At 35.1% G+C, this 20,166-nt stretch overlaps 6 protein-coding genes across 6 annotated transcripts; all 6 read left to right on the top strand.

Annotated features, from left to right (window-relative positions):
• The first annotated feature begins 440 nt into the window (after positions 1-440).
• Positions 441-1,534, top strand: LOC117571960 (cell death-inducing p53-target protein 1-like). The gene is made up of 2 exons (XM_034254460.2): positions 441-846; positions 1,272-1,534. The coding sequence occupies exons 1-2, from the start codon at positions 527-529 to the stop codon at positions 1,372-1,374; spliced, it is 423 nt and encodes a 140-aa protein (XP_034110351.1). The 5' UTR covers positions 441-526; the 3' UTR covers positions 1,375-1,534.
• Positions 1,535-3,714: 2,180 nt separating this feature from the next.
• On the top strand, positions 3,715-4,413 carry LOC117571966 (lipopolysaccharide-induced tumor necrosis factor-alpha factor homolog). Its single transcript, XM_034254467.2, has 2 exons — positions 3,715-4,019; positions 4,209-4,413. The coding sequence occupies exons 1-2, from the start codon at positions 3,811-3,813 to the stop codon at positions 4,309-4,311; spliced, it is 312 nt and encodes a 103-aa protein (XP_034110358.1). The 5' UTR covers positions 3,715-3,810; the 3' UTR covers positions 4,312-4,413.
• A 791-nt stretch (positions 4,414-5,204) lies between these two features.
• LOC117566583 (lipopolysaccharide-induced tumor necrosis factor-alpha factor homolog) lies at positions 5,205-9,508 on the top strand. Its single transcript, XM_034246125.2, has 4 exons — positions 5,205-6,017; positions 6,247-7,260; positions 8,939-9,171; positions 9,257-9,508. Exons 1-2 carry the CDS (start codon positions 5,587-5,589, stop codon positions 6,347-6,349), a joined length of 534 nt encoding a protein of 177 aa, XP_034102016.1. The 5' UTR covers positions 5,205-5,586; the 3' UTR covers positions 6,350-7,260; positions 8,939-9,171; positions 9,257-9,508.
• Positions 9,509-12,661: 3,153 nt separating this feature from the next.
• Positions 12,662-13,537, top strand: LOC127565722 (uncharacterized). The gene is made up of 2 exons (XM_052005738.1): positions 12,662-13,311; positions 13,413-13,537. The coding sequence occupies exons 1-2, from the start codon at positions 12,920-12,922 to the stop codon at positions 13,507-13,509; spliced, it is 489 nt and encodes a 162-aa protein (XP_051861698.1). The 5' UTR covers positions 12,662-12,919; the 3' UTR covers positions 13,510-13,537.
• Positions 13,538-14,223: 686 nt separating this feature from the next.
• On the top strand, positions 14,224-15,354 carry LOC117571964 (lipopolysaccharide-induced tumor necrosis factor-alpha factor homolog). Its single transcript, XM_034254463.2, has 3 exons — positions 14,224-14,389; positions 14,510-14,813; positions 14,941-15,354. Exons 2-3 carry the CDS (start codon positions 14,533-14,535, stop codon positions 15,035-15,037), a joined length of 378 nt encoding a protein of 125 aa, XP_034110354.1. The 5' UTR covers positions 14,224-14,389; positions 14,510-14,532; the 3' UTR covers positions 15,038-15,354.
• A 2,039-nt stretch (positions 15,355-17,393) lies between these two features.
• Positions 17,394-19,253, top strand: LOC117571967 (lipopolysaccharide-induced tumor necrosis factor-alpha factor homolog). Its single transcript, XM_034254468.2, has 3 exons — positions 17,394-17,480; positions 18,708-18,849; positions 18,919-19,253. The coding sequence occupies exons 2-3, from the start codon at positions 18,719-18,721 to the stop codon at positions 19,019-19,021; spliced, it is 234 nt and encodes a 77-aa protein (XP_034110359.1). The 5' UTR covers positions 17,394-17,480; positions 18,708-18,718; the 3' UTR covers positions 19,022-19,253.
• Positions 19,254-20,166: the final 913 nt, after the last annotated feature.

Raw genomic sequence — 20,166 nt, 5'->3', positions numbered from 1 at the left:
ACAAAACAAAAACAAAAAATTATTGGCACTACAATATTACAACAGCTGTATACATATGATGAAATTACTAGAGTCCAACTTTTTCGACCCCCTATTGAATGTAAACAAAGCCGTCTGCATTACAGTCTACGAATTCACAGACGTCATAGGCTGTGAATCATAGTGTAATTTAAGCTAAACTAAACGATCGTTATGTATTCGCTTTATGTGTAGTGCAATATTTGTGACGAACAAACTGTCAGTGGCTAAGCCTCGAATAGCCTACAAATTGAGACAATGTGTTTGCCAGCTAAAGCCCAGGCCATAAACCCGCTGATAAGCTACGAGTACGCGCACTCGCTCTCTCTCTCTCTTTCTCTCGCACTGATAAGCAAGAGAACGAGACAGAACGAAGCAGAGCGTGGTAATAGAGTCGGTCGAGTGGCGAAATTCTCTCCACAGACGTCAGTTAGTCGACAACCATCGAGCGGTGCAGTTGAGTTAAAGCGCAACTGAAGAAAACACAAACACACACACACAGAACAAAATGGATAGCAAGCAGCCTCCACCATACAACACGATCCAGCAGCCGCAGCCGCAGCCTGGCTACATACCCGCACAGACCTATCAGCCGTATCCCAGTGGACCCACCCAGCCACCACTATATCCACCGATGCCACAGCCACCGCCAGCACAACCGCCACAGACTGTGATCATCCAGACAACAACCACATCCAATCTGACACCAATTGGCAGCGGACCAACGCGCATTCGTTGTCCTTCCTGCCACGCCGATGTGGTGACCACTGTGAAGAGTACACCATCTGGACGCACGCATTGCTGGGCTCTGATACTTTGTCTGTTTGTGTAAGTATTCGAAGTGGAGTGTAGAGGTTGGCAGGTGAATCACATGAACAACGCAAAAAAGAATACAAAAAAAGAATCAGTCTACGCAGTGACAGTTGCTCAAAAAAAAAGTGCCCAGCTGTACATAACAATCACTTATCGTTAGCACTGTCTACGAATGTGTGTATGCACACGTATGATTGTGAGTGTCCGTGTGAGAGTAAGCGCAAGTGTTAGTGGAGTAGTGTTATCTCATCGGGCATTCAAGTTAAGCCAGTTTAGGTGCAAAACAACTGCGTTTAATTCTCCTGCATTGCCAAAATTCAACGGAATCGCATACTATTCGCTTCCACAATGGAATCGCAAATTAACATATATTGCCCATAAACATTAATTCTACCAACCGTTAACAAATTTCGCTATCTATTTTTATATATATTCCACAGCTGTTGGCCTTGCGTCTGTTTGCCCTACTGCATGGACTCTTGCCAGAATGCCGATCACTCCTGTCCCAACTGCGGTTCTTACATTGGCACCTTTGAGAACTAACCGTATATATAGTATATATATATTCAATATATTTACCTATGTTTGTACATTCCATTTTAACCTCTAAATGAAATTCAACCACTGCGATCGTTGATTAAGCGCTCTTAAAACGAAATACTGTATATATAAAACAATAAATTATTACGTATACGTAAATGCATTTTCATATGGCTACAACTGGTACATTGCACGATAATTGCGCATTATAAGGTTATATGGGGGTTGATTCATATACATAACCCTTATTTGGCATACGTATTCTTAATACCATTTCAAATTAAACACATGCAATGTATTTGCACTTATAATTACTGTTGCGACTACGTTGTTGACTCAATTCGCAGAGTTCTCTCATTTTTATCTCTCTAGAGCAAAGATAACATTTTGAATTTCATTCTTTACTTTTACACTACCGTACAAGAAATACTCCAAAGAACATATAAACAAATTGGTAGTATGGAAAAAATAGTGTTTTTACTACATCAATCTGTAGATTACCAAAAAATGACTTTGCGGCTTTGAACTTCGGTATTTCCTTATGCTTATCAAAAGTTTTTTTCAATTGAAATACAATTGGAATACAATTGAAAAGATTAATATTTACCATCGTCTGTCAAATCGTTGAGCTTCTATTCTTTACTTCTTTAGATTATGAGTGCGCAAAGTTCAGATAAGCACTTGTTCTTGATCGCTCTCAGCGCGTATTTTCTTTATATGGACTGATTAGCTTCCTGGTAGTGTGCTTTCCCTACATTTTCTTTGGCTTATCATCAATGTTCGAATCAAATGAGTCAGTTTTCTGTCACTGCAAGTGTCGTAAATACCAATATGAGAACAACATTTATTTTTTTATAGACCAATTCAACAAATGACTCATCAGCATTGATAGCCCTTAACCATGTCTATATAAAACACACACAATAAACAAGAGCATCAAGTTAAGTGCAAAAGTCTGCTTGAGTACTTGAAATATGCGCAGAGTTTCTATTATTAGATTTAACAATTATGAATCATACGAAGACATTATCTTATTTGTAATACAGATCATAAAGTTATCACAGCATGATGCTATGTTTTCAGACCCCGACAGGAACTCATTCATAAGTTATATCAGGCGAGATTCTGTAGACAAGATAGCCTATATCAAGTGTAATAACAGTAATGTCATTTTCATGCGTGTATTTCTTTTGTTGGTTTGATTAACTATCAGTTTGTCTTGAAACTTAAAGCAGTATTTCAAATTAAGTATTTAATTTTATTTCAATTTAAAACTTTTTTTTTAAAGATGTCCTTTAATATATTAAATTATATGTTATTATTTGATGTAATGTGATATTTTATACAGTGGTTCAAAAGTTTTCTAATATCGTCCTATAAATAGAATATAAAACCATGGAAATATGTAAATCAAAATTATTATTTGGAACAAGAAAGTGAAGAGGGGATTGTGTATAGACATTTCTTTATTTTAGTAATTTAGTTTTTACTCGGCTATCTTAAAGAAATTTGGAAAAGAGGATATTTCATAAATATTTTATTTTTGTAATTTAGTTCTTACTCATTTGAGCTGATAGTAATATATATATAAAGAAACAAATTTAAAGCTAAAGTCAAGTTTATTTTTATAACTACAGCAACTTTAACAATAACATAATCGATCATAATTGTTAATATACGGGTGATATACATACACTTAAAACGATATACAATATATGCATGTGGTAAGTTTAAAATTATATTCATATTTTGTTTTGTTCATTATTTATTTATTTACATTGACCGCATCATAATATAATATTATGTGATTACTAATAAATTGTGTACAAGAATTGTTAAGTTGTTTTCAAAAAATAATAAAACTATCAATAACACTTTGAGGTTTTATTTAAACTGTATAAATTCAAAGTCAACTTTTAAGATCTATGGAAACTGTGCAAATGACTTAATTCGATAGCTTTCGCTCAATTGGACTCTAAAAGTTGATTGCTAATAAAGACAGATACATACAAATAAACAAGAAGAGATCGGCAAAGAAACAGAACTCGTGTATTGACTAGTTTTTTTGTGCTTTTGGAAATTATGGTTAATTTACTACTTTATTTCAGCACTTCAGTTCCCAAAGTAAAAACTATAATCTTATTGATTAAAAGCGTTTAATGATAAGCCACTTACTACAGCGCAATGCAGTGAGGTATAATAAACACTTACAAATAGGCGTCAAACAATTGGATGTATAACGAAAGACCCCCGGGTTGTAGCAGTGTATCAGTTGCCGTTATCAGTTATGGCCACACCTTGTAAGATAACGCGATACTATATCGAAGTGTTGACTGCATTCAGTGTTCAGTATAAAGACAAGAGCGAGCAAAAGCAGACAAAATAGTCGAACGAACAACGATCTCTAAAGAGAACAACAACAACAACAACAGCATAACCATGAACCAAGGATACACACCAGCACAAACGTACCAACCCGGTGCACCCCAAGTGATCATACAGACAACGACAACGACAAATGTGGTGCCCATTGGCAGTGAGCCATCCCGTGTTCAGTGCCCATCTTGTCACGCGGATATCCTGACCAATGTAAAGAGAACGCCAACAGGACGCACTCATTGCTGGGCGCTGATCCTGTGCCTATTCCTGTAAGTTCAATAAAGTGTTATAAAGCGAAAAATACAATTGCAAGTGATTCACTCACGAGTGCTTTGCGGATTGCACATGGCAAAGTGTGAATCACATTCACAGTCACTTGACGCAATTTGCGCCTTGCCTTTTTTACCACAAATAAAAACATTTTCTAATTTGCTTTACTTTGTGTCATCTTTCAACAGCTGCTGGCCTTGTGTGTGTGTGCCCTACTGCATGGATTCTTGCCAGAATGCCGAACATTCGTGCCCCAATTGCGGTGCTTACATTGGCACCTACGAGAACTAAAGTTTATCTCAAACTCTCTTCGCTAACTATAAGTTCGAATCGTAAATTAGTGCTTAACTTAACGACCAAATAATAATAAACACTCAAACGATTACAATTTAACCAAAGTTAATTTATTTCTTAGTTTCTTTTCTTCTCTGAGGATATCCATTGAAAGTTATGAAACTACTTAAAGAGCCTCTAAATTGTTTAACCAAATCATCCATTAAACCTTGTTTCTTATTTTATTAATCAGTTCTTGAAAGTGCGATATAAGACTTATATAAAGTGCACCACTCATTTATGAGTATTCTAGTTTCTTCAATTTAACTAACGGAAATAAAAACTTAGTTGATAACTTGCTCATTCAATAACATTCAAAATATAGGCGGTGATGATGAATTTCTTTAAATAAGAATTAGATCGAGAGAATATTATCATTATTAATAAAACAAAAGAATTTAATAATCGACTTGCTCAGCCAATCTTCAACAGCATTTAATTTTGATAAAAACATTTTTATATTGATGAAGTTGTATTCAACTGTAAATAGTCTATGCCGAAACACTTATCGCATAGCTATAAATAAAATGTTTGCCACAACATCTGCGCCCCAGTTCGACCCATAACAACAATGAAATTGCTACCAATTGCTCTACCCCTTGAGACATTGATAAGGAGAATTATTTAGATTATACTTGAGTAGTTTAAATAACGTAACTTTTAATAATGCAACTAAACACATAGCTTTGATCTGCTTCAAATATTGATTGCACTTCAAATAAATAATAAATAAATGCACATAAAGGTGCGCAAACATAAGCATAACATTTGTTATTTGTGCTGCGCTTTGATAGTTCAGTCAATAAATGAGTCAATCAGTCAGTCAGAAAAAATATCTTTATAGTATAACATATATACAATTTCGACAATAAATGAAACGATTTGTTAGCTGTGCCACCCACATAATCTAATCTCTTAGCGCAGCCCCAATTTCTAAGAAACTAACGATAATGAAAATGTTATTTTTTCAAAAAACTACACACAAATACTTTCCAAGGGGTTACGAGCAATTGACCTTTCAATGGAGCAAACAAAAAATCCCCCACTTCTCGGATGCAACGCGCAGCTTATCGACAGCAGGTGCGACAGCTCAACTGATAAGCGATAAGCAATAGATATTCGGTTATTATGATTTCGGGGCGTCGCGTTATCGACGTCCAGTTGTCCCACTGAGCTCAGTAGAACCACAAGCAGTTGGTTGATCGGTTCCCTTCAAACGACTCGCTATCTACCATGGAAAATAGAGACGCACCACCAGCCTACAATGAGCTGACATCGCCTAGCACTCAAGTAGCTACAGGAGGATTAACCGCACAGTTGACCAGTCAACAACTGCACTCTCAGGCGTCCAGCAATCAATTGCGTGAGCAGGTGAACAGCCAAATACCTGCTGGACCTGCTCAGGTGAACAGCACTTATATCCCGGCGCAGACCTATCAGCCATTTCCGCAAGGACCGACACAACCGCCACTCTATCCACCATTCACACAGCAGCCAACCACATCCTGTGTGGTCATTCACACAACGACCAAGAATCAAGTCCCCGTTGGCCGGGATCCGACATTTGTGCGTTGTCCCTCGTGTCAAAGCGACGTGGTGACCACAATTCAAACGAAGCCCACGACTCGAACACACGCATTCGCCTTGGGATTGTGCTTCATTGGGTGCGTATCCTAGCCTAACTGGAAATAGCTTTGAGTCAGTTTTGTTGGTTGAGTTTCATTGCCAAACAAACGCTATCGAAAAGTCGTCAATCAATGATAACGCTATTGTGTATATGTTTATTCGACAGTGATAACCAATGGTGTTTAAGTTATCGATTCGCCTACTCACTTGCACTTAGCTTATCAATTTTCCCAAATAGTCTTATCAATTATTCATCTTTCCACACAGCTGCTGGCTCTGTTGTTGTATTCCCTACTGCATGGACTCCTGCAAATCCGCCAATCATTATTGTCCTGTTTGCAACGCATTTGTGGGCAGTCGCAGGGATTAACTATTGATCCCTAATAATTCTTACACCTAATTTAAAAAAATAAATATATAATTATAATGATGTGTAAAGCTCTGTCTTCTTTTGCGCTAAGAAATTATTTGTAATCGAAATCGAAAGAACTCAACGTTGAAGACTGTTCAAACAAAAAGTATAGCATACTTTTAGGAACATCAAAAATTTAATGTATATGTGATAAAATATCAAAAATAATAATAATAATGCTCAAATCCATGGAGCATTTATACCTAACAATCTTATATAATATTGAATCTTTTCTTAATTAATTTTCGGCTTAATATGTAACTGAAGATAAATATTTGGAATTTATTTACCTATGTAAAAATTTAACAATACGTGGGATCGACACATGTTTATAAAAAATAATTAGTGGATCTTAGACTCTTATGGCATCAGAGCTATGCGCACTTATCGAATCTCCAGTGTTTCTATAGGTAAATGACAAAGAGCGCGCATAACACATTCATTCCGCCAATATGTTATATATAAGAAATATACATATATGTCGCCAATATGTTATATATAAGAAATATACATATATGTCGGCTCAACCTACAAAGCAGGGCGCGGCCGGCCTACGGCCTTAGGCTTCGAGAATAATAATTGAAATAAAGCATTATTATCAAAACCGGAACAACATAGCACTGATGTGCTTGGTCTTATTGTTTCAAACTTCCCAACTCAACATACAAGCAACTCAACAAATGAGGACCTTAACAAGACGACCAGACTGAAAAAATCATAAAAAGTGTACGCAAATATTCGACTTATCAGTCACCCTTTGATGATTTCAAAAATAATTTTTGTAAATTTTAAAACCTTCAAATTATAAAAACTCTAGAAAGGTTAAAGCATACTCTCATTGTTTCACTTTTCCTAAAAATGGGTGTCTGGTATGTTATAGTCGAGCACCATCGACTCTAATATTCTTCTTTACATTCATACAACACGACACGGTCAAGCTACTACTACTAAGTCTAGTATTCCGATAACTGAACCCGTGGGACGTATCGTCATCTCGCTTGCAGGGAAACATAGTTTTTAAATTATCGGGTTGATTTCGTGTACTTTTCAGTTTCGCAAAAGTTCTTGAGTGAAGACGACGTGTGCTTTGTTTTGGTGCTTTGTCTTCTATCGGAGATATCTAAAATCAAATTAAGAAAGTATAAAATATATACATACAGAATTTGCAATTTAGCAAGTAAATTTTTGATAGTTTTTCAATTTATTGAAATCATAAATAGTTTCTTAATTTGTTGTTATTTATGTTTAACGAAAAATGTAGTGTGAAAACATATGTGTTTACTTATCCACATCCAAATAAGCGTATAATATATGTATGTATGTACATATATATGTAGGTGTCAAATAAAATTATTTATGTTGACGATAACGCACTTTATTTTAGGAAATTCCTATATTGATGATGGTTTACTTTTTAATCTAAACTATTCATCATAACCCGTACTAGCTACTACTGTATAATTTCCCGGAAATGCCAAGCCGCACGAATTTATTTTAGAATTTTTATATAATTTCTCGATTTTGTATCAAAAGAATCGCGTAATTTACGAGGTGTGTTCAAAAAGTAAGGTCACTTTGTATTTTCAAGAAAAACTATTAATTTATTTATCAATATTTATGTTGTCCCCTTCAAAGTAATCCCCCTCAGATACAATACACTTATGCCAACGGTTTTTCCAATCCTCAAAGCTTCCCATAAGCACTTTTACCGAAAAGTGCTTATGGGAAGCTTTGAGCTCTTTCAGCGATGTAGTCTTTATCTCTTCAAATCTCCGTCCTTTCATTGGACTCTTTAGTTTTGGAAACAAGAAAAAGGCACATGGGGCACGTTATGGCCCTTTTGAGTAAATCTGGGTCGTCGTTGACGTCATTCAACAGCTCTTGAGCAATGCTCATGCGACGGTTCTTTTGTTAAAAATTCAGCAATTTCGGAACAAACTTCGCTGACACACGACTCATGCCCAAAACGTTTGAAAAAATTTCATGGCACGAGCCAAGCGATATACCGACATCATCAGCAACTTCTCTGATAGTGATTCGACGATTTTCCAAAACAATTTTCTTCACTGCTTGAACGTTTGCATCAGTTGTTGACGTGCTTGGACGTCCAGAGCGAGGCTCGTCATTGGCATCTTTCCGGCCATCTTGGAAGAGTTTGTACCACTTGTAAACATTTTTTTTACTCAGAACAGTTTCACCGTATGCCACTGTCAACATTTCAAGTGTTTCGGAGCACTTAATTTTATTTTTTACACAAAATTTAATGCAAATCCCTTGATCCATATTTTTCGATAGCAAAAAATCGCCGAGCACGCAAAACAATCCCTCACAACCAAACAAAAAAGGGGATTCAATTGAAACGTGGTACAAATGTTAGGGAAGAGTGTACCAACATAACAAAACAAAAAAATCGATAATCGAAAATATGTTGCCCGCGAAATTTGAAAAGTCGCCTAACTTTTTGAACAGATAATATTCTCAAAAAATCAATATATGATACATTAATTTACTCAACATTTGACTTTAAAATTTCTTTGCTCGATATAGATTTCCATGCTGAAACCAAATCAAAATAACATGACTTCCACAAACAGTGTTCCATTCACATACACACCTGCACCTTCGATCCCTCCACCATTCACCTACACTCCTGCTGGTGCTGGTGGAGAAAGTTCATCTAAGGTAACCTGTCCCAAGTGTCAATCTGAAGTCAAAATGCGTTCCAAGTATCATGCAACGAATAAAACCTATTGTGTGACAGCATTATTTGGCCTCTTTTTGTAAGTATCAAGTATAAATATTTAATATATGTAGTTCAATAAGTTTAAAGTCCAACGTTTATCATTTTCTCTTTTTCTTACATAGCCTTTGGCCATGTTTGTGCCTTCCCTTCTTCTTCCAGTGGGGCTATAAGTTCAGCAAGTTCTGTCCCAATTGCAAAACTCGAGTCGGAGGATTGTAAACGGTACTCTTAACAATCTGTGAAACCAAGCAAATTAACAATCCAAAACCTCGTACTTCTCTCAGATAATCCAGGCATTTGAGGCTCTTCTTTGTAGATATTTTAGTATTAAAGTTATTAAAATGTACATGAATAAATATTGTTGGTAAATATAATTTCACGGAATTTATTTTTATAAGAATGCTTTTCTCAATTCTATGAAAATAACACCAAAACACATAGTTACTCACAACTTTACATACAGAGAAACATTTTATATTGAATCTCCAAAAATCATAAAAAAATGTAGAGCAGATATTAAGAATTAAAAGTTAATGTAGAACTGCAACATAAGGGCTCGCTGGTATTGTTGTTGTTGCTTCCTTCCTTGCAGACGAAACTATATAAAAACAAGTAAGAAAGTTACAGTCGAGTGTGCTCGACTGTGAGATACCCGCTACCCATTTTTAATAAAGGCAAAATATTGCGGTATCATTTTAAAAATATACCGAAAATACTAAAAAAATACTAAAAATATACCAAATGGTATATTTGGTATATCGATATAGTACACCATTTGTCGATGCCAGATGATGGCAGGTGTGACCACTCAAAACAGCTGACAGTGTGGTCGCGATCAATTGATATCGATAGTGACAAAGCTAGTATACTGTGCGTGTGACCTTGTCACACGCGCAGTCACACTGATCTAGTTTATCCTCACGTTGGTCACCCTGCCCTCTTTTAGTGCTTTTTTCCTACAACATATGTTCTACTTCGCTGACCTGCACAACAAGTGTACATTTTCTAAGTGCAATAAAATAATTGTAAAGTTACAAGTTCTACCAATTTCCAAAGTTGAAGTGTTATTATTTATCTGGAAGACGCCCCCCTACACACCATTCAAAATATACCATAAACGTCGCAATGAGCCAGATTGTCGGCCAAAGCAACTCAGACCCCTAGTAAGTAGGCGTTTTTCCCATACAAAAGTATTTCCTTAATAACTTCCACAATTTTTATCTGATCGCAACCAAATTTTCAGGAATCATAACTATTACAGTAGTTATTGCATATACCAAAATTCGTAGCTCTAGCTTTAAAATTACACTTGTTATTCGATTTTTTTGATTTGCGGGGGCGGAAGTGGGCGTGGCAAAAATTTGAAACAAACTTGATCTGCGTGCAAACATAACAAATACTGTCGAAAAAAAATTATAGCTCTATCTCTTATAGTCTCTGAGATCTAGGTGTTCATACGGACGGACGGACGGACGGACAGACGGACAGACGGACATGGCTATATCGTCTCGGCTGTTGACGCTGATCAAGAATATATATACTTTATAGGGTCGGAGATGCCTCCTTCTACCTGTTACATACATTTCCTGCCGGCACAAAGTTATAATACCCTTCTACCCTATGGGTAGCGGGTATAAAAATAAGTAAGAAAGCTACAGTCCAGTGTGCTCGACTGTGAGATACCCGTTACCCATTTTGAATAAAAGCAAAATATTGCGATATTATTTTCAAAATATATCAAATGGTATATTTTGTTTATCGATATAGTACCACATTCAAAATATACCATAGACGGCACTATGTACCAGATTGTCGGCCAAAGCAGCTAAGAGCCCTAGTAAGTAGGCGTTTTTGCCCATACAAAAGTATTCCTTTAACCATTTTTCGTAACCAAATTTTCAGGAATCATAAATACTATTGTCATTATTGTTTATTCACAGCACTTGCTTTAAAATTACACTTGTGATTCGATTTTTTTGATTTGCGGGGGCGGAAGTGGGCGGGACAAAAATTTGAAACAAACTTGATCTATGTGCAAGCATAACAAATGCTGTCGAAAAAAAATTATAGCTCTATCTTTTATAGTCTCTCTAGTCGAGATATTTTCCAACAGTCAAAAAGCTTTCATTCTGTTTAGCTTTTATTAAAACAAGTAAGAAAGCTACAGTCGAATGTACTCGACTGTGAGATACCCGCTACCCATTTTGAATAAAAGCAATATATTTTGCGGTATTATTCTCAAAATATACCGAATATACTGCAAAAAATACTAAAAATATACCAAATTGTATATGTGGTATATCGATATAGTACCGCATTCAAAATATACCATAGACGTCACAATATACCAGATTGTCGGCCAAAGCAACTCAGACCCCTAGTAAGTAGGCGTTTTTGCCCATACAAAAGTATTTCTTTAATAACTTCCACAATTTTTGTCTGATCGCAACCAAATTTTCAGGGATCATAACTACTATAGTTATTACTGTATATACTAAAATTCGTAACTCTAGCTTTAAAATTACGCTTGTTATTCGATTTTTTTGATTTGCAGGGGAGGAAGTGGGCGTGGCAAAAATTTAAAACAAACTTGATCTGCGTGCAAACATAACAAATGCTGTCGAAAAAAAATTATAGCTCTATCTCTTATAGTCTCTGAGATCTAGGTGTTCATACGGACAGACGGACAGACGGACGGACGGACAGACGGACATGGCTATATCGTCTCGGCTGTTGACGCTGATCAAGAATATATATACTTTATAGGGTCGGAGATGCCTCCTTCTACCTGTTACATACATTTCCTGCCGGCACAAAGTTATAATACACTTCTACCCTATGGGTAGCGGGTATAAAAATAGGTAGCGCATATCTCAAAGTTGAGCACCGTTGACTAGAACTTTCCCGCTTGTATTTTTGAAAATTAGCATGTCGTTATACACCACGACGCGTGCAAGCTCTGTTTTATTAAAACAAAGATTGGTATACGAAAATTGAACCCGTGGGACACATCGTCATCTGGCTTGTAGGGAAACATAGAGAAACCAAGAATTTTTAAATTATCGGGTTTTTTGCTTTTAATTTCATTTCATACTTTTTAGTTTCTCAAAAGTTCTTGAGTAAAGACGACGATCGATTCGTTCAGCTACAGTTTCTGTCGGAGATTTAAAAAATCAACCTAGTAAAGTGTACTTAACATACTTACATATATGTAAATAATACGTTCAGTCAGGAAAAATAACTTTACAAAGCAGTATTATGTTGATTTTGTCTTACAAGTCAAATAACTCCGTGAATCGGGTACAGATTTTCTAATTTAGCAAGTATATAGGATTTTTTAAGTTTCTCTATTTATTAAAATCATAAATAATTTCTCAATTTGTTGTTATTTAACGAAAACTGTATTATGAAAACATAAGTGTCCATAGAGATAGAGCTATAATTTTTTGCACGCTCCTGCAAATCGACAAGAATCGAATTACAAGCTAAATTTTATAGCTAGAGTCAAGAAGTGGTATATAAAAAACTAAATTTGTGATAATACCGAAATATTTTGCTTTTATTCAAAATGTGTAGCAGGTATCTCATAGACGAGCACACTCGACTGTAGCTTTCTTACATGTTAGTTTTGAGGTATAGTTAAAGCAAAGTTATAATACCCTTCTACCCTAAGGGTAGCGGGTATAAAAAACGTCAGCTTGATTATGTGTTGATTTCTTGCCTTCCTAATTAGCAACTACATATATAATTTACTAAAGAATAAAATTTAAATTTCAGTGCTCAATATGGACTCCTCCAAGATTGCCCCAAGTCCGCCGCCGTATAGCCCACAATTTCAAAATAATTTGAATCCCATAGCCAGTTCTCCACCCATCCAAATGATTCACTTAGCACCGCCACCATATCCGGGGACTCTTCCGATGAATATAGATAACTTTAACATGTCTCCACAACCGCAAACCTGTATCCCAGAAGCTCAGAATAATATGAATTCTACAGTCAATACTGCACCCCCTCCAATGTATTACTCATCACAGTCTCAGCCGATGAATGTGGTAAATCAAAGAAGTCAAAGTAGCGAGATCTGTCCCAAGTGTCAAGCTGAAGTCAAAATGCGCGTCAAGTATCATTCAACGGCAAAGACCTATGCTATCTCAGGATTGTTTTGCCTGTCTATGTAAGTGAGTTGAACTATTTATAAGTGTAGCTAATATCTTTCTTTCTATATATTTACATATATAAAAAAAAAAATATATATATATATATATATGTACGTAGGTTGTGGCCCTGCGTCTGCTTGCCCTGTCTTTACCAGGTGGGCTACAAGTTAGGTAAATTTTGCCCCCACTGCTTCGTTCGTGTTGGCGATGTGTAAACTGTACTGTGAATAAGCTTATATGAACCATATCAATAAGCTTATAACGAATGTACTTATATCCACAAAATAATCATTTATAATAATCAAAAACAAACTGTATTTAATAAATAAACTATGTAATTGTAACTTTACTTGTCCAAATTAAATTATTGTGTCTGCGTTTGGTACAAAAAAGAAAATAATCGGGTCCTTTGAATATTGTGGAAAGCAACAATCAACGGATTTAATATTAATTATTTTGAACTTTTAAATAAAATAACACAGCATACTTTTAGGCATACCAAAATATCTTAATTGAAAGTAACCAGATAAAACTTTTGGGATTTATTTCGTTAGTATATTTTCTCGTCATATATTTTAGAAACTTTTACTAAGGTCACACCCCGATATGGATTTTAAATAGACCTTTTAAATTAATCATTCAATACCATGCTTAAATAATAAACAAATTTAAAGTGATGGTTGTCTATTTTTTTTGATTTTAACTTAACATACATATAATTTTGGTATTTTATTTATGATTCATTACATTTTGCTTATACGAACACAACAATAAAAGTGCATGTGCACATTAATATTTGTTCCTTTATTGCATTCTGTTCGTTGTTTAGAGATAACTGTCCACTTGTTGCATATAGTCATCTCGCTTTCACTCACACAAAGATATCCCTTGTGTGGAGTGTTGAAATCTTACAGCTATGTATATGTACATACATACATATGTCTTTTTGCTTTCAAATTCTTTGCAAGCTTTGCAGTTGGGTTTCTGTTGTTGAGTGAATACGCCGGTCGCTTCGTTCTACACACGTTTGTTGAGATTGTAATTTTTACAAATTGTGAATCACTATACGAATTGTATACATATAAAATTGTATATGTGAGTTTATGCAAAGTGAAATGAAATAATAAATATGGGGCTTCCCCGCATAAGACAATGCGTGTTTACTTTCGCGCATTACATCAATTTGGGTACAAACTTTCGACATTTGTCTTTCAGCGACGCGTTCATCATTGATCAACATGGAATACTCCAAGATTCCACCATATCCGCCGGCATACAGCCCGCAAGATCAGAATAGGATGTATCCCACAGCCAGTGCACCACCCACCGAAATGATCCACTCAGCACCGCCACCTCCTCCCGCACCTGTAAATATTGTAAATCAAACAACGGTTGTTGTTGATGGACAGGGTGGACCAGGAATGACCTGTCCTCATTGTCGTGCCCGTGTCACGATGACTGTCAAGCATCATGCGACATGCAAGACTTATTGTCTTGCTGGGTTTCTATGCCTCTTCTTGTAAGTTTAGAGTATTGAAAATACATACATATGTATGTTTGCATATACATAGTTCAATTCATTTGAAGTGTAACTAATATCATTCTCTCCGCTTCTTACATACATATGTATGTACATATGTGTATAGGTGCTGGCCCTGCGTCTGCTTGCCCTGCTGCTGTGACTGTTGCTACAGAACCAGCCAGTTCTGTCCCAATTGCAATGCTTGTCTCTCCAGCTTCTAAAACGACGTTCTCAACTTTCTGTGGAGCCAAGCAAATTATCAACACTCCAAAATCACGTACTTCATGAATACTTATGTTTATCTACATACATACATATGCATATGTCTATGTATTATTATATATTGCCACACATCGTCGAGGAGACTTTAAAGCGCAAAAGAAATCTGAAAACGGAAACCAAGCTATGTACATATAGCATAGCGTTTGGCTATCGCCAGCAAGACTTGGCATTAAGAATAAACAAATGCAAAACTTTAGAAGATTAAAAACCTTTCATGTAACTGTATACCAAAATACATTATTACTTATAATTTGTACGTAGACTGACATTATCTTTATACTAACAATATATGGCCATTATAAGCCATGCACTCCACTATCATTTCCAGGTTGGTTTCATGACTCTTTATGACTCAGATTTAAACTTCTTAAGAATTGGAATTTGTTTGCACAGTTTGGCACTGTTTGGATTGATGTATTTATTTGTTTTAAGATTAATTTATGAGAACTACGCATTTCACATTTGCAAATCCAATAATTTTTGTACGTTTCGTTCATAATAGAAAATTATTGAATATCATTCAAATCGAATTGCTGATCGCACATATATTTTGATGACTTTTACAAAAAAGTTAATAGCAAAAACAAAGTGCTGACTTTGGTTGCCAAAACAAAATTAAATCTTGGAACAGTATTGTAAATGTACATACAAACATAATTATGTAAATACATAGAATGGGGAATTTAGATATCGGGAATCTAAATCTATATAAATTGAAAATCATTAACAAAACATTTTTTTATTTTGAGTAAAGATGAATCTTATAGCTCTTAATTTAAACTTTAATTGGAGACAAGAATGATATTTAAATTATTTTTCTGTTTTAAGAGAATTGCAAAAATGAGCGGATTCGTTCGCAAACCAAAATATTAACAAATTTTTGTATTTTATCGTAAAACAGAAAAAGTTCCTAAAATCAATCTTATCTCTAAATATAGTACCAAAGCTATAAGAATAACCTTTTTACTCCAAATAGTATCGCAAGTGACAAATTCCGCTAGAGAATTACCCATATGTATGTAAGTATTTAACCAAAAGTGAAATGTTCTATAGTCGATCTCCTTTTTCAAAATTTATCAGAACTTTTGTATGCATAAGCAAACGCAAATTTGTACAATTATTAAGTACTTAGAAAATCACCTGCAGTTTATTTCTGTGTGCATACATATGATATGTATTGATACATTAAAATGCACATGTGTTTCAGATTTCTGTTTAAATTTCGCACTACTTCATTCGCTAAAACATACTAGCTTTTCTAATTTCCCAGAATACGCGCTTTTACAAATGTACATTCAATTATATAGCAATCTAAATAATATTTAATAATAGACAGTTTTTAAACTCAAACAACAAAAAATGACTTTAGAAGCGTGTTAGCAATTAACAGCCCAATTCGCAATACATACTAATAAACATTATTTTATATATGATTCATCCATATTAGAGTACTAAATATTTTCATAATAAACATCTATAAAAATACAGTTTAATTATAGAATTGCATAATATTGTGTGTTAATTCCAGTTTATTTGCTGAATTTCTTTTAATTTAAGAAAAAAGGTTCAGTTGAAATCGCGTAACTTTTGCTAAATGACATGACTTAACGGTTTAATAAAAATATTCTACGATCTTTCGTTAATACTGAAAACTTGCAGTAAAACGCAGATGTACAATAGGTCGCAATATTTATCAGCTTAGCACCAATAAAAAAAATAAATTACAATCAACATTTAATTAGAAAATTAATTTTAAAATTCTCTTTAATTAAATGCAATCAAATAATTTGAATTTTGTATATTTGTAATTGAAATTTAATCGTCACTTTACGCAATAATGACAACTGTATTTTTATAATAATTAAACTCTTCATACCTATAGAGAAAACTATATGAACAGTTATACACACGTGCTTTTTCATAAATATGTTCTCTAATTAAAATGTTGCTAAGTGTGTTGCTAAGTTTCATAAGCTGAGTCTCAGCAGCACTTTAGCAACATTGTTGCTAATCATTTGCTTCGCGTTGCGTATTTGCCGTTACTTCTAGGTTGCCGACGCACAGTTATCCACCGACAATTGTCATTAGGCAAACACAATTAACTAATGCCATTAGTTATTGATTTTGTACACAATTGCATATAACAATTGATTACAATGGAAGTAAACTTCACTGTCATAACTTTTTGAATATTCAATTAACTTACGAATGTGTAACACAAACTCAGTTGCAAATACACGTTGTACCACTGTGCGCGCTGAGTGCGCATCGGTTTTCCTTGATGCGACGCGAAAGTAAACTTATCAGAACGTTTTCGATTCCAGAACGCGCAACAAGTCGTGTCGCCTATCCTTTGATATAGAAAAACTGAATTTCTAAAATGTGAGTCCCAAAGTGTTTTATAAATAAATAAATTTTGTTAGGGAAATATCTTTTTTGCGTGTGTGCAAAATGCTACCAAAAAAAATAAAAAAAAGGAAAATAATTAAAAAAAAACGTTTTGTTGTTTTGATACTCGATGTTCAAAAGTTTTTTGAGAGGGAACATTTTTTATTAATTTATATATATTTCATAATATATAAATAGAATTTTGCTTACAAAAATGAGGAACAAGTTTTTTTGTTGTTATTTCCAAATAAAAAAGTTGGCTGTCGCAAAAAATTTCGGGTTCTGTATTTCATCGATCAAGGAGCTTTATGTATGATTAATAGAATTTAATATGTATATGATAAATGATATTCGAGTGAATAAGTTCAAAGAATAGTTGACCTTTTGAATTAGAATTAGCATAAAGCGATTGCGCTAATTATGTAGATTCAATGGACTTGGCGCCAATAATTCATTCACTTAGATATGACAGCGTTTGTTTATTATACGAATTTAGATATTTGGGTAAAGGACAACGCCCAAAAGTTGAGCGTTACTTCAGCACATTAGCATGGTCCTAAAAGAGGTGACGTCCTCCAACGAGTGGCGCCTCATTGATTATCATGAAACACTCCCTTCAGCTTAGCAACCCGAGCAAAATGCGGACAACTGGTTTGTGTTAATATAAGCTTTGCGCTAGCCGAGAATTGTGATGCGCCATTGTTTGGCTCTAGCTGTATTATTTGGGTGTGCGAATCGCGCTGGCGAGCCAAAAAAGCATGACGACATCATCTAGTGTTGTAGACTCAAAACGCGTAGCCATGTGGCAAACACTTTCACTTCTAGCCGACCGACATACTCACTCACTCTCACACTGAGAGCGAGGCAGATAGAAAGACAGATAGATAGGCGTCAGGGGTGGTTGGATAGATGGCTGACTGGACAGATGGATGATGTCAGAGGCGCCTCAGAAGTGCGGAGGAGACCTATTGAAATTATTGAATTTAATTTGCTTGCCACATGCCAACCAATTAGCAGAATACTGTACTCCACTTCGAAGCTAAAAATGGGTTTATGTATATACAGTATGCAATTAGCTTTTCGGTGACATGGGAAATGCATGAAAGCTGATTTTTTGCTTCAGATTAAACACGCAAAGCAGTGGGAATCACTATCCAAGGTCAATCGATAAATGCACACAACACAAACTGAAACTAAATGTATTTTTCACAACACAAACAGCTGCAACAACAATGTCCTCTCCCGTTGGCCCAACTCCGGCAAATGTTGTCTGCCCCAATTGCCGGCAACAGGTGACAACTCGCACTGAGCCAAAGGCCACGAACAAAACGCATTTGATTGCGCTTCTCATGTGCTGCTGCTTGTAAGCATCTTTCACGCTCTTGCTCTTTGCTCTTGGAATCATATTTTTGTTCTCTTTCTTTTGTTGCAGCTGCTGGATCTGTGCTCCGTTTCTCTACTGCACAGAGTGTGCTCGCAACACCGACCACTATTGCCCCTCGTGCCAGACCTTCATCGGCAGCTATGAGCGCTGATCGGAGCTGAAGTGCAAACATCACATTCTTGGGAAGCGTCACCCCAGAGGCTTAACACTACTGCACCTTACTGCCCACTCTTCTCTTTTGATATTCTCCAAATACTATATATACCTCACCACAACTTATTATATGTATGTTATTCGTATACAATTACTTTAATGTTGGTAAAGAAATTATAATGCGATTCCATAATAAAGTCTAATCACACAATCAAGTGCGACATTTTGTTTTGATGGGCGTATACTTAATATACTCTAAAGTTGCACACTATTAAGTGGGAGTTGGCTAGATTTCTGTGAATAGGGAAAAGCAGCTATAACTTTCTTGCTGTTGGGCTTCAACGTGTGAATCAAGTATTCAAATTAGCTTGGTTGTCTTAATTGCGTATACTTAATATGCTCTAAAGCCACAACTTGAATCATTATGGTAGCAGGTGTAATCAGCTAATTGAAGAATAATAGAAGAACCTTATTATTATAAATTTAGAAAGCGTGGTCATTAAACTATTTCACAAATAAGCTAAAGTATAGGAACTGCAGAAATTAATATCAATAAGAAATTGGCAAAAAAAAAAGAACTGCAGAAAATAAAATAAATTTTAAATTCGCAAAAATTTTAAAACCACTAAAATTTAAATAAATTAGAAATTTGCAAAAATACAAACGTATGAATTAAAATTAATTAAACATTATTGTCTTTAAATTAAAAATAGAGACACACTTAGAATTCCTCACAAATTGAGGAAAGTACGCCTCCAATTGAATTATATCGAAATGATCAAACAGACGCACATAATTGGGATCTTAATTGGTACAGTATAAAAATTAAGAATGTATACAAAAAGAGCAACATCAAAAAATACTTTCGCTTTTCTTTCGCCTAATTTTTTGCAGAAGTCTAAATCTATACATAGTTGTTTAAATTAGAAAAGAACACCTACAACTGCTTCTTCTTATCTGTTTAGCAGTTTATAAGTTTAGTTTAGCGTTTTTTCTAGCGTGTGTTTGATGACGTTTGCTGCCTGTTGGTAACAAAATGGACAACATCGCACACACATACATATATACATAAGCGTGAGCACACACTCCCACACACACACACACACGTGCTAATACTCGCCTGTAGTGTATACATACATATGT

This window comes from Drosophila albomicans, chromosome 3 (genome assembly GCF_009650485.2).
Source record: "Drosophila albomicans strain 15112-1751.03 chromosome 3, ASM965048v2, whole genome shotgun sequence".
NCBI lineage: Eukaryota > Metazoa > Arthropoda > Insecta > Diptera > Drosophilidae > Drosophila > Drosophila albomicans.
The sequence above is the reverse complement of the archived record's forward strand: the minus strand, read 5'-3'. Positions and strand labels throughout refer to the sequence as shown.

Excerpts from the sequence above, each read along its gene's own strand:
- LOC117571960 (XM_034254460.2), top strand. The coding sequence starts at position 527 with ATGGATAGCAAGCAGCCTCCACCATACAACACGATCCAGCAGCCGCAG. Across the intron at positions 847-1,271 it reads CTGATACTTTGTCTGTTTGT|CTGTTGGCCTTGCGTCTGTT; the intron begins GTAAGTATTCGA and ends TATATTCCACAG.
- LOC117571966 (XM_034254467.2), top strand. The coding sequence starts at position 3,811 with ATGAACCAAGGATACACACCAGCACAAACGTACCAACCCGGTGCACCC. Across the intron at positions 4,020-4,208 it reads CTGATCCTGTGCCTATTCCT|CTGCTGGCCTTGTGTGTGTG; the intron begins GTAAGTTCAATA and ends ATCTTTCAACAG.
- LOC117566583 (XM_034246125.2), top strand. The coding sequence starts at position 5,587 with ATGGAAAATAGAGACGCACCACCAGCCTACAATGAGCTGACATCGCCT. Across the intron at positions 6,018-6,246 it reads TTGGGATTGTGCTTCATTGG|CTGCTGGCTCTGTTGTTGTA; the intron begins GTGCGTATCCTA and ends CTTTCCACACAG.
- LOC127565722 (XM_052005738.1), top strand. The coding sequence starts at position 12,920 with ATGGACTCCTCCAAGATTGCCCCAAGTCCGCCGCCGTATAGCCCACAA. Across the intron at positions 13,312-13,412 it reads GGATTGTTTTGCCTGTCTAT|GTTGTGGCCCTGCGTCTGCT; the intron begins GTAAGTGAGTTG and ends ATATGTACGTAG.
- LOC117571964 (XM_034254463.2), top strand. The coding sequence starts at position 14,533 with ATGGAATACTCCAAGATTCCACCATATCCGCCGGCATACAGCCCGCAA. Across the intron at positions 14,814-14,940 it reads GGGTTTCTATGCCTCTTCTT|GTGCTGGCCCTGCGTCTGCT; the intron begins GTAAGTTTAGAG and ends ATATGTGTATAG.
- LOC117571967 (XM_034254468.2), top strand. The coding sequence starts at position 18,719 with ATGTCCTCTCCCGTTGGCCCAACTCCGGCAAATGTTGTCTGCCCCAAT. Across the intron at positions 18,850-18,918 it reads CTTCTCATGTGCTGCTGCTT|CTGCTGGATCTGTGCTCCGT; the intron begins GTAAGCATCTTT and ends CTTTTGTTGCAG.